Genomic DNA, 12,692 nt, shown 5'->3' with positions numbered 1-12,692 from the left:
CCTGTCCTCTTCCATATTTCCAGATATATAAGTGGCCCCAGGCGTGGGCTTTTTATGTAATTCCCTGAACAGTTGGCTAACCTCCGGAAGACCCATCATTAGACCTGTGTCACTCTTGTCCCGTGGTGATGATGGGGGGCGGGGGTTGAGGGTGGAAGTAGGGGTAGAAGCATTTCTTCTTGAGAGATGGTGATTGGATCTAATAGAGTCACATACTGAGAACTTCCTTTGGCTGCCCTTAAAGAGGTTAAGAAAGAGTACCGGTGTTTCGGGGGTCCCTACCAGCACACCCTCCCTTCTTCCCCTCCCCACTCCTCCTAATCTCCTTTGACCTCTAACTCTTCATTGTTTGTGTCAACTCATAATGTTTGATTTCTCCCCAAGCTCACTCCATCTTCATCAGCTTTTACTGTTTTACAGTTAACTCTGCTGTTTGCTGCATGCTGCATGAGACCCAGGGTCCCGGTAAGCTTTATTAACTCTAAATAGAACTGGCAGTGGCTTCTAGAACACATCTCCCCAAGTCCCACCCCCTGCCCAACACACATATCTAATATCAAAGAAGCTGCTTCATTGTTCTAGCTGGTATTCTCTTGTGACTTATAATATGAAGAAATAGGCTGGTGTGATTTCAAGTATACATGTGGGAATGTTTGCCTTCCTGATTAAAAGTGGGGTGTTTTCAGACTTTTGCTGCTAGAACAGCTAGGTAGCATAGGTGGATCCTGTGATCAATATTTGAAGTTCCAATTTTGGCCATTTTTTTCCTAAAGGCGCCTTCACCATTACTTTCAAAATTAACTAAACTGCTGTGACGAGGGGAACTGTTGAGTTCACAAACCCTGTCCTGCAACGTCACGGTCAGCCTTGGTGCCCAGGTTTGGGAATGTTTTGAGCCAACGGAAACTTGCTTCTCTGTTTCCCTCTGGTGGCTGTTCTTACCTGAGGGGTTCAAGTTCTCTAATTTCGTTTGGCCCCCAAAACCATAATAAAAGTGGAAGAAAATGAAGGTTCTCAGATATTATAGAATATTTAATTCTACAAGTACCGGCTTCATGAACACCTTTGATAAGTAGGTAAGCAGGTAACCGTTGGTAAGATGGATTCCTCAGGGCTAGGTTTTGTGTCTGCAGGAGTGAATAAAGCAACCCCTGGCATCACATAGTTTATAGGCTGGTTATAGTAGCAATGATTAAGCTGCTTCTATCTTTTTAACTAGACTCAGGTAGTGAGTGGGGAGGAACATAAATATTTTAAATCTAACATAATTAGGCTTATTACCATTGTTAAACTTTACCATAGAAACTTTCAAACAGGAACGAAAGAAGAGAGAGGACAGTACAATGCAGCCCCACGTACCCACAACACAGCCCCCAAACAACTGTCAACATATGGCAATCCTGTCTTATCTGCTGCCCCAAACCGGCTGGATTACTGCAAAGCAAAACCCATATCATTTCATCTGTAAATACTTCAGCATGTATCTCTAAGAGCTCATGACTCTTAAAAAAAATAAATAAATAACGACAACGCCACCCTTATCACACCCCCAAAATTAACAATTCGTTCACATAAAATTTCTAGTCAGTGTTCAGAATACCCCGGTTGTCTCATAAATGCCTTTTACATTTGGTTTGTTTGGATCAGGGACTATAAAATATTGAGAAGACTTCTCCCCACTCACCCGTGGAGTTTATGATTTAAATGGAGAGCCTGCTGTTAGTCACCAAACTAATTGCTGCAGCTACTGCACTGGGGACTTTGGGCAGCTGGCAAAACATCCTACTTTCAAGCAAATCCCGAAGAGGAAGTCCATAGAGGCATCTGAAACATAAGGCCCGTGAAATTGGGCCAAAGGAAACAACCCGAAAAGAACAATGAAATGACTTATTGTCTGGCTTAAAGGCAAGCCTTGGAGCCCTGTTAGCTGACTTGAATGAAACAGCAGGTTTCCACCTAGGAAGACTCTCAATTCTGACAGCGTCTGTCCATGGCTGCAGTCCCAGTGCCCAGCACAGAGGCTGACACTCAGTTCACGTGTATTTTCTTTGGCCCCCCCATTTTCAATGAGGACAACAGGAAAGATGCATCCTGTTCAGTTAGATTTCAGTTAATGAAACCCAAATTAACACTCTTTGACACAATTTGGTTCAGCTTTCCCTGAGTAAATCATTGGTAATGGCCATTACTAAAATGAATCCTGGCAAAACTATAATTAAAGCCATACTTTACAAGTGAGAGGCAATTGGCAAACAGTGGGAACAGCCAACCCCGACCCTGAGTAGGTTGGCTTTTTCTGGCATGCTTCTCGCCAGCACACCACAAAAGCAGTTCCAAACCAAATAGGGGAAGGAGGCCTTGGCTCCCTGGGGACTGAAAGCAGCAAAGGCAACCCGTCCATTCCCCACAGCCCTCATTTCAGGGGTGGATCACAAAGGCCACCCCTCATTAACTAGAGTGCAGGCAGAGTGAGGTTTACTGTTCCTTGCTGGTTTTGAAATGGCTTGAGGCACTACTGGCAGCTGTCTGCAATTGCAAGAGAAATCCTTCCTCTGTGACCCTCACACAGTTGCAGGTGCTATGTCTCAGTGGTTGCTGGCCCCTTGACCCTTGGTTGGGGGTGCCCAGTGCATGGACGGTACACACACATCAAAATATTTCAGCCTTCCCATGCAGCCCAGGACATAGGCCGTTGCAGTGTTCTATAGGTTTCTCTTCCCCTAGGAAGTAGACAAAGAAGAAAAATAGAGCTGAGCGTTTGTATTACATTTTCATACTATTCAAAGTGTTTTTCCGAATGGTACCTCATTTTCACATTACAACAGTCCCGTGAGGTAGAGGAGGAAGGGCTGATCTTCAGTTGACAAGATGAACAAATGGAGGAGTGGGGAATTTAAGAGACTTACCAAGGCTCACATAGTGAGTTAGTGGCAGAACTGGAACAAGAATGCAAAACTCCTAGTTCCTGGTATAAACTGCCATTCACATGCGTGTGTGTGTGTGTGTGAGTGTGTGTGTGTGGATGTATTCACTGAGGAAGTGACTCTACAAACATACCCAGCATATGCTTTTAACTGTCCCTCCCCAATATCTTTATTTAATGAGATAAATGTGTTCAGGTAAAAAATAACCAGGGGCTTAGATCCACAGGCAAGGAGTTCTCAGGGACACTGTGGCGTGAAGGAAAGAGTCTTGATCAAGCAGCCAAGGGATTCGGGCTCTGCTCCTCTTGGTTGTGACTCTTTCTCTGTGACCTCAGGCAAGTCAGTTGGCCTCACCGGTGTTTCTCCGCCTCCTCATGTGTCAAACTTGCATCACGAGGATGAAGTTTAAATGGGAGAAAGTTCAAAGTGCAGTGTGAACACAAACCAATAATGGATTTCCATAGTTCAGGTTTTCAGGTGACTGTGGTCGGACCCTAGTGCAGAGCCCAGTTACTGCCCGCAGACACTTCTCGAACAGATCTTGCCCAAGGGGTACTAGGTAGTGGACTGGGTATCTCCGAAGGTGAAACCTCTCCCTCCTCTGCTTTCCCTATGGGGCGAGGCACTCAGTGGCTGAGAGCCTGGCGCGCTGTGCCGTGGCCTGAGGCCACCTGGAGATTTGCTAAAGGTATTCCTCTACAAGGTGTCTGGGTGGGGGGCACTAGTCAGGACCTAGTAATTAAGAAGAGAGAAGTATTCTTGTGGCTGTTGATAATTGTTTTGCTAGCCAATGCCACTGTGGTCGCCACTCAGAGGTGTGTGGGTGAATGAGAGAGAAAGCATGTTCCCAGAAGCCAGTGCAATAAGGCCTTAAGACCATCTAACACAGCTATATTCTAATTTATCCATTAGTCATCATGACATTTTCTTCTAACCTTTTTTTTTTTTTTTTGACATTAATCCATCCATTCATTAACCCAACTTCTGTTTTCATTTTCAGTTTGGGCTTCCTGTAGACGCCCTTCTCCTGCGCAACAGAGCTGGGCTTCCCTGTCTCTAATTCCCCCTTAACACATCTGGGGGCACAGAACCCGTGCCCTCCCCTCTCTTCCTGCCAAGGTTTATAGAAGCCCGAGAGTCTGAGGACGGCGTCTGGCCTCTGGTCAAGAAGCCATCAGTCACGTGGTTTAAAGATGCATCCTGCATCCCAGTGCCCCTCCCAGCGCCCCCAGCCGGCCACTCCCTGCTCCATCTTTGCCGGACTGTAACATGTTCAGGGGTCCCACCTGCTCTTCTGTACCACCAGCTTCCCTGTTCCAACTCTGGCTGCTGCTTGTTCCCCTGAGGTATTTGCATCCGCCATGGCTGGGTGAGCACCAGTCAGCACGGCTTTCCCCATTAGTCCGCAGTCACTTGGCTTCCCGAACCATCCCTCAGCCCCCCAACAGAAGAGCCGCAGCCTCTTCTCAGAGGGTTCCAGAAGGAGAATCCTTTGGTGCCTTTTCCTTCTGACCTGTCAGCCCAGCCCTTTCCAGTTTTGATTCACTCAAAATAATTGCACTCAAGCTGTGTTAAAAATCTGGAACGAGTTTACTTACAGCCAGCCCTTCCCAGACAACACGACTGCTGAAGAAAGTAGCATAAATTTCCCCTCTCTGTAATTCTGAGTACCCCACAGATGCAGAAGGCAGAATAAACCTGAATATTAGTACCAACCTAGTGTCTTATGGAATTGTTATGAGGTGTCTCAGCATCTCCTCTGTAATTTCCCTTAGGACGCCACACCATCCCAATAAGGCAGGGCCAGTAGCAGGTATAACCATCCCCTGTCACAAACTGCCAAACAGAGTGGTCAAAGAATCAGTGTTTTCAGTTTTGCTCTGATGAATCTTCCAGTCTGTTTGGTGAATATGATGATGAGTTTCAATCTGTATTTTGCGCATGCCCCACAATAAGAAGACGTGAGACTATCAGTTGGAGAGGAGAAAAGAGGTGTTGTGCCTTGGAAGGTCCCTAACTTTGTCTCCAGTCTAAGGATTTGGTATTTTAAAAATCTTCCAGCCCTGATTTGTATGATGGGGCCCATCCGATAGTGGCTTTGGGAGCCCCTTTGAAGTTGAGAGCCCTCCATTGTCAGGGCCATGAGGCACAGTGGCCTTTGGTGTTTGGCCAGTGAGAGAGTGAGAGCTGGAGTGACCTGGCAACGATCTGTGGCTAACACGCCGTTTCTCTGCCCTTCCTTTGCAGTAATCCATGGCTGTGTACTGAATAGTATTCCCCGCTACAGCTGGACTGGACTCCATTTAGCCTTTTAAGCCAAGGTTCCTATTGTAACTGACAGCTTTCCTTTGGAGCGCCAGGCAGCTGGGTCCCCTGCCCCTGCCATGTACTTCCACTTCAAGCCCCACCTCTTCTTTTGATTTCTGCCTCACAGTCCCACTGGCACTGACCATGACCTTCTTCTTTTTTATTTTTGAGGTTTTTTTTTTTTTTGGTCACTTTCTTTCAAAACACACAAACAAGGCTATGCGAAATTTTCAGGCCTTTTTGAAGTATTGAGAATGGGGAGGGGGGTTCTCGCTTCAATAATAGATAATGACAGGAAGCAAAAAGTAGAAAAAACGAAAAGCAAACAAATGCACACACTTTATCTTTTCTTGTTGGCAAAGCAAGAGTGCAGTTTTGATATGTATTGTTTGGTGAGTCACTGATTGGTGAGTGGCCAGAAGCAAGTATGAAGGTGGTGCTGCGAAAGCATAAGCTAGTTTCTTGAGAAAATCCAAGTCACACAGTGGAGCATTTTAGGAGACCCTGTGCTCGGAGATTTAAAAAAAAAAACTTGGGTACTCAGCCAGTAGCTCAGGGAGATGCTAAGCTAGGGCTGTCAGGTCTCCTTGGGAAAGGCTACTTATTTGCAGCTTTGATGTTTCTGTGACCAGTTTCACGGCTGCTTCCCAAGAATCCCAAACTTAAACAACTAATCGGTCTCCATCCGCAGTAATTATTTGCATTACAAATAGGAGGCCCCCTCATTTGCATTTGTTTACAGATTAACTACTTGAGGCTTGAGGAGCTCTGAAAACTTCAAAAGGTATTAGAGCCACCCAGCCTTTGAGAGACCTTCAGAGACTAGGCAGGAATTTTGTATGAAGGGAGACATTTTGGTCCAGAAGACAGTTAGGACCCACTTTTTTGTAAGAGGAAATTGAGGCCCCGAGAAATGAAGGGACTTGCCAGACACCCCAGTCCTGTTTCATGGCAGAAGCCAGGCTAAATTCAGTGTCTCCTGAGTCCCGAGCCATTTTACAAATGGACTCAATGTGTTCATGTATGTTCCTGGAGACAAGTCTTTTGATGTTCCGGAGAAAATGAATAGTTAGTATTAGAGGGCCTTTGAGGTTTTTATCCCGTAGGAAAATATTCGAGGATGGGGTGGGTAGGGATAGGCAAAGCAGAGGACTCTAGGCCAGCTCCTGAACTGAGCACTTCCGCGGACGATAAGAGTCACAGGCACCTGTTAGCTGCTCAGCTTTCCTGGGAGTCTGGAATGGGGCGTGCGGATGCGGATGTTTAACAGGTGCCCTAGATGATCCCTGTCATCAAGGAAGTTTGGTAAACAAAAATCTACCCTGTGAGTGAACATGAGACCTTTAGAAAGTCAACCAAGGCTATTAAAAGAATTAAAATGCTTATTTTATTGGGTAGCTTGTCTCACTGTAGACAGAAAGGGTTTCTTCCTTTTTCAGTGAAAAGACTTTTTAAGTGGTACAGTTATTACTATTTTAAAAAATACCCTAAGTACTCTGTTTACTTCTGGTGAAACAAAACCAGTCGTTAGAAATGGTCTGTGTCCGGCTCCACGCCCACCCCAACCGAGACTGGAATAGAATGGTTTTCTTGAAAAATCCCCACGTGTACACACACACACCCCTCATGTCTCTTAAGCCAAGAAGTTTGCTTTTCCTAGCTGCAGTCCAGATCACTTTTTTTTTGTTTATGTTTTTTGTTTTAATTATTTGGCATTCACATGTGGCTGTTAATATGTGCTCTCTCTCTCTCTCTCTCTTTTTTTTTTTTAATTAAAACAAGAAGCTTTTAACTGGTGTGTGGTGTTCTTAAAACCTTCTCAGCAGATTTCCCGGTGGTGATGGTCCATCAGTGACCCCATTTCTCACCTGTCTTCTCCAAGTATACTCTGTGCTACCTCACACTGCCCACTTCCCTCACCCTGTCTTACTTTGAATGTCCTTTTTCTTTAGCTAATTTCATGTTTTCTTTCTCTTTCTCTCTCCCTCTCCAGCTTTTTTTAATCTTGTCTTCAGCAGCTGCACTAAGTCTAAAGGAGAAGACTGCCATTATAGAAGAGTTAGGGTTCCATATTGTCTCAAATCAGAAACCAACCAATTCCCTCTCCCTGCAAAGTGCGTGCGCATACACACACACACACACACACACACACACACACACACACACACACACACACACACACACACACACACACAAGTGTTCATTGTGTCCCTGTGTCCAGGCAAGACGCTCTCTCCCGACTTACATGGTATTTTAAATGGAAGTGTCTTGTCCTAACCTAACAAGGCAGGAAAAGAACCATCCGAGCTGGAGAATGGACCAAATGTAACCTCAGAGAGACAACTGCAGGACGACTCACCCAAGTGTAAGTGACTGAGGCAGGAGACCTCAGCTGTGGGTGTGGAAGTACTGTTCACAAGTTTTCGTTTGAGTTTTCTGTTTTTAAACACCAATTCTCCGGTTCAATGGGTTGACTGTCTACAGCCACTATTAAACATTTCTGAACATGGACGAGAAAGTCAAGCAACATTCATATCTTCTTCAGCATTCACAGACCTTCTGCAGACCCCCCAGCAAGTGGGGGAAGTGGATCTACTAACTCTCAGGTGGAGAAGGGAGAGTCGGGGGAGTTTAAGCTTAGTGAGAGCAAAATGACTCCAACCTTCCAAGGCCAGTTGGGGTTTTGAGAGAAGTTTCTGCTCAACTTGGGATCTGGAGGGAGAGTTTTGATGTTGATAAATCTGCCTTGAATTCATTGGTTTAACTTGCATCAAAATACCATGTGAGTGTGCTCATTCCCATATATCCCTACAACCATTGCCATTCCACTGTCCTGTGTCTCTTGAGAGAGCCTCTTTGCATGTTTTCCAGAGTCTGTGTTTTTCCTTTCTTCTCCTTTGTTCTTTTTGCTCAGAGATGTGACCAGTCATTGGCCCTCTGGGGCTTTCATTCGCCAGGAGAAACATCCCGAAACCAGCACTGTTTAGCTTGATACCTTTCTAATGTCCATGTCAATTTTCAATAAAATTCAAAGAAATGCTCAACGGCTGTGTGATCATTAGGTGATGGGCCCACCGTGGTTTGCCTTAGGAGGAGTGGGTGGCTTCCTTTCAAGGGCGTGACTGAGGGGCTCAGGGAGGCACCATCAGCCGGTTTGCAACCTTCCTGTGTAGGCTGCTGGGCCTACTCCCCCCACCTGGGCTTGAAATTTCCATGGGGTGGGGTGGGGGTGAGCAGGAAGTCCTTTACTTTTCCTTCATTAGCATGGACTTAACTGATCCGTTGAGCTCATTATCTTCCAGGATAGTAAATAGATGGAGAAAGTGGAGTGCCAGACCCTACAGAATAAGATTCGGGTGAGTTTTAATTCCAGAAGGAAAAGAATTCTGCGCTGCATGTCTTCTCTTATTTAATACTGTGATGTGAGCATCCCTAAAATTCATGGATATGACTTGAAAAGCCTTCTATAGATAGGGTCTACTAGGGAGGGAATCCTCCTTGTCTCTGCCAGCATTAAAGTGGGCAAGAGGGAGAGTGGTCAGTTTTCATAATTCTGGTCGCCGTCGAGGTGGGGTTTCCTTTCCCCAGCTTCATTTCCCGAATGGCCAGATGCTGGAGACCGGAGGGTGGTCGATACCCTCTCTCCGAACCGAGGCCTGGAGGCCTCTGAGGGGGGTACCAGGGGAAACGACACTGGCCTGCGTCTGCGCAGCTCGCACACTAGGGGGCAGCCGAACGGGAACAACACTTGCCTGTGACGTCACCGAGCCCCGGCAGGCACTGAGGTGTGGAAAAATACCGGCTCTGGAGCCAGCCAGACTTGCCAGCTGTGTATGCTCTGGGGCAAGTTGTGGTCAAAACTTCCCTGTAAAAGAAGAATATCAGTAACTCCCTTGCAGGGTGATTGCGAAGGTTCCATGAGCTAATGTAAATTAAAGATCTGGGTGTTCACTAAACGGAATCCCTGTTAAGGATGGAGTTTCCCCTTTACTAGAAGTATCTTAGGTTCTTCCAATCCACGGTTTCTCAACGTCAGCACTATAGTCTTTTGAGGCCAGATAATTCTTTGCTGTGGAGGCTGTCCTGTGCACTGTAGCATCCCTACCCACTAGATGTCAGTAGCACACTATACCATCCCATCCCCAGGTGTGACAACCAAAACTGTCTCCAGATAATGCTAAATTTCCCCTGGAGGGCAAAATCGCCCCAAACTGAGAACCATTGCTCTAGGACAGGGGCCAACAAACTTTTTCTGTAAAGGGCCAGCTGGTAACTATCTTAGGCTTTGCAGGCCACGTGGTCTCTGCAACTATTCAACTGTTAACTATAGAACAAAACCAGCCATTGATAATATGTAAAAGGATGAACGTGACTGTGTGCCAATAAAAGTTCATTTGCAGACACTGAAATTTGAATTTCACGCGTGGGTTTCATTTTCACATGTTCTGAATTATTATTATTTTGATTTTTTCCAACCACTTAAAACGTAAAGACCACTCTGAGCATGAGGGTCATAGAAATACAGGCAGATGGACTGGATTTGGCCTGTGGGCCACGGTTTGCTGACCCCACCTCTAATGCATTTTGGTGCTTGTTGATGCATCATCGAGCCTAAAGGTGTTAGAAGTGACTGGCTGGGGACTTCCCTGGTGGCGCAGTGGTTAAGACTCCACCTGCCAATGCAGGGGACACGGGTTCGAGCCCTGGTCCAGGAAGATCCCACATGCTGCAGAGCAACTAAGCCCGTGCACCACAACTACTGAGCCTGCGCTCTAGAGCCCGTGAGCCACAACTACTGAGCCTGCATGCCACAACTATTGAAGCCCACGTGCCTAGAGCCCATGCTCCGCGACAAGAGAAGTCACCGCAATAAGAAGCCCGCTCACCGCAATGAAGAGTAGCCCCCCGCTCGCTGCAAGTAGAGAAAGCCCGCGCACAGCAACGAAAACCCAACGCAGCCAAAAATAAAAATAATAAATTTATTTTTTTTAAAAAGTGACTGGCTGGTCAAAAGAAATCAGAAATGAAGACAAATGGCTGATGTTTTAATGCAAGTTAGTGGGGAAATGGGTTTGATTAACTAAAATTTGCATATAGTTTTGCTAGAGCATAGATGGGGCAAGGGTCTGCTGGGGCTCTGAGAGCCAGTTCCTGGGGCCCTGCTGAGCAGTGAGAAGGCCAACTACTTCTAGGGACAGAACCAGGCCGTTAATACCCTCAAAAAGGCTGAGGGGCTTCCCTGGTGGCGCAGTGGTTGAGAGTCTGCCTGCCAATGCAGGGGACGCGGGTTCGAGCCCTGGTCTGGGAAGATCCCACATGCCGCGGAGCAACTGGGCCCGTGAGCCACAATTACTGAGCCTGCGCATCTGGAGCCTGTGCTCCGCAACAAGAGAGGCCGCGATGGTGAGAGGCCCGCGCACCGCGATGAAGATTGGCCCCCGCTTGCCACAACTAGAGAAAGCCCTCGCACAGAAACAAAGACCCAACACAGCCATACATACATACATACATACATACATAAAAAGAATGTAAGCAGACAAGAATAGCATTAAAAAATAAAAAAAAATAAAAATAAAAAAGGCCTTGAACGCCATGCTGGGCACCAAGGACTTTAAAAAAAAAAAAAAAAAAAGGCTGAGCAAACTGGGCTCCAGTTGTAAGCACTGAGGTTAAGCAGTGTCCTTTTGTGTTCAAAACGCCCCCGCTCGGGGAGATTCATCCCTTTGCTAAAAGGACAGTTTTCTTGCAAGGCCATTCTTTTAAAATGAGGGCACCTCTTGAAAGACTTCTGCATTAGAACAGTTAATACCTCACGTTGGCTTTGCCACCTGGACCTACTACCTTCCATCAATGTCCAGCCAGGTCCTGTACTATCTCTTAGCTTGTTTGGCTTGGACTTTAGAAAGTCCCTGCCCTCAGCTCAATACCTATAAAAATTATATGTATATTTGTTATGTATAGGATTGGGGACAAACTTCTTATCTTGGTTTTAGGTTCAATGAAATTATTTTTTCTTAACCAAATGATGAGGGTGTATTGGACACCACCCGTGGATTTGGTCCAGTGCCCTCTGCTATGGGGGATACTTTGCATGAGATCAGTTAGACACTGCTCTTGAGGAACTTACAGACTGGCCCTATCTTATCTACTCAACCATATTTTCCAATACTTCCTAATAGCTGTTTCCATTCCAGTCCATTCAGTCTCTGCACAGGCCTCTCCCTGAGTTATGCAAACTATTTGTTGACATTATCTGAAATATCCTCTACTGATTTAAATCCTGCCTTTGAGGCTCAGGCCTGCCTTCTCCTTGAAGTCCTTCTTGACCGAATTCACCTATCTTGATCTCTTCTTCCTTTTCTAACCTCCTGGCTGAAATTTTATAATCTTCTCTGCTTCTCGTTTGAGGGACTTCGTTCCTCAAGAGACGTTAAGCTTCCTAAGGGTAGGAACATCATTTTATAGCCCCCCAGAGGGCCACGAAAGTGCTGGACACACAATAAAAAGTGATTAAGAGATAGCTAGATTGAGATTCTTCACCAATGTAGGGAACTATTGCACTTCTGAAACATTTAATTTTGAAATTAAGTTACAAGAATAATACCAAGTATACCCACATGCTCTTGACCCAGATGCACCAACTGATAATATTTTGCCCCATTTGCTTTATCATTTATACTCAGGCTCTCTCTGTATCTAGATAGATAGAGATACATAATATTTTTTTCTGAACCATTTGAAGGTAATTTACATGTATCATGGCCCTTTACCCCTAAATATTCCAGTGGGTATTTCCTAAAAATAAGGATATTCTCTTACATAGCCACAGTCACCAACTTCAGTAAATTTAATATTGTTACACTACTTTAATCTATTGAATAGTATACTTTACAGCAATTTTTCTTGCCATATAAGATTGGCTCTAGGATCACCCATTGTGTCCTGTTTCTTTAGTCTCCTTTAATCTGAAACAGCCTTTCTTTGTCTTTCCATGACATTGATATTTTTGAAGTCCCATTTAAAAAATAGACTGTTCTCATTTTGGGTCAAGGTGTTGCCCAATCTCTGCACTATATAATCACTGTTTTTTCCCCTTCTTTGCTACTAGTAAACAATCTGTGAGGAGAAAGTATAAGTCCATGCAAATATCCTACTCCTCATCAAACATTTCCCCCTAGATTTAGCATCTATTGGTAATTCTTGCCTGAACCAATCTACAAAATGATGATTTTCCAACTCCAGCATTCCCTTCATATTTACCAGTCAGCACATGGTGTTCTATTGTAAGCAAAGGCCCTCCCTTCTCTCTCATTATTTCTTTATCTACTTGGTATCACTGTGGACTTATGGCTTCCTATTTTTTCAGTGGCTCATAACTGTCCTTAATAACTTTGGTGCTCAAATTACCAGAATTTGGCCAGCTCCTAGCTACTGCTTTTAATCCATTTAGTAGCCATTCCT

At 45.3% G+C, this 12,692-nt stretch overlaps 1 protein-coding gene across 8 annotated transcripts in view; it reads left to right on the top strand.

The window, feature by feature from the left end:
* The window catches only part of SEPTIN6 (septin 6), a gene marked incomplete at its 5' end in the record, with an annotated part of 69,141 nt that extends 60,866 nt beyond the window's left edge, over window positions 1-8,275 (top strand). The window contains 2 exons of one of the 8 annotated variants that reach the window (XR_014239574.1): window positions 3,925-4,009; window positions 4,323-4,639. Coding sequence is in view for 7 of the 8 variants with exons in the window: in XM_082377271.1 (XP_082233397.1) it covers window positions 4,881-4,941 (61 nt within the window). Of the gene's footprint in view, window positions 1-420; window positions 466-3,924; window positions 4,640-4,880; window positions 5,146-5,171 lie in introns of those variants that run through there. The other 7 variants (XM_082377276.1, XM_082377275.1, XM_082377272.1 and 4 more) reach the window with 7 other exon arrangements.
* Window positions 8,276-12,692: the final 4,417 nt, after the last annotated feature.

Source organism: Balaenoptera borealis (assembly GCF_965194805.1).
Source record: "Balaenoptera borealis genome assembly, chromosome: X".
Taxonomy (NCBI): domain Eukaryota; kingdom Metazoa; phylum Chordata; class Mammalia; order Artiodactyla; family Balaenopteridae; genus Balaenoptera; species Balaenoptera borealis.
The sequence above is the reverse complement of the archived record's forward strand: the minus strand, read 5'-3'. Positions and strand labels throughout refer to the sequence as shown.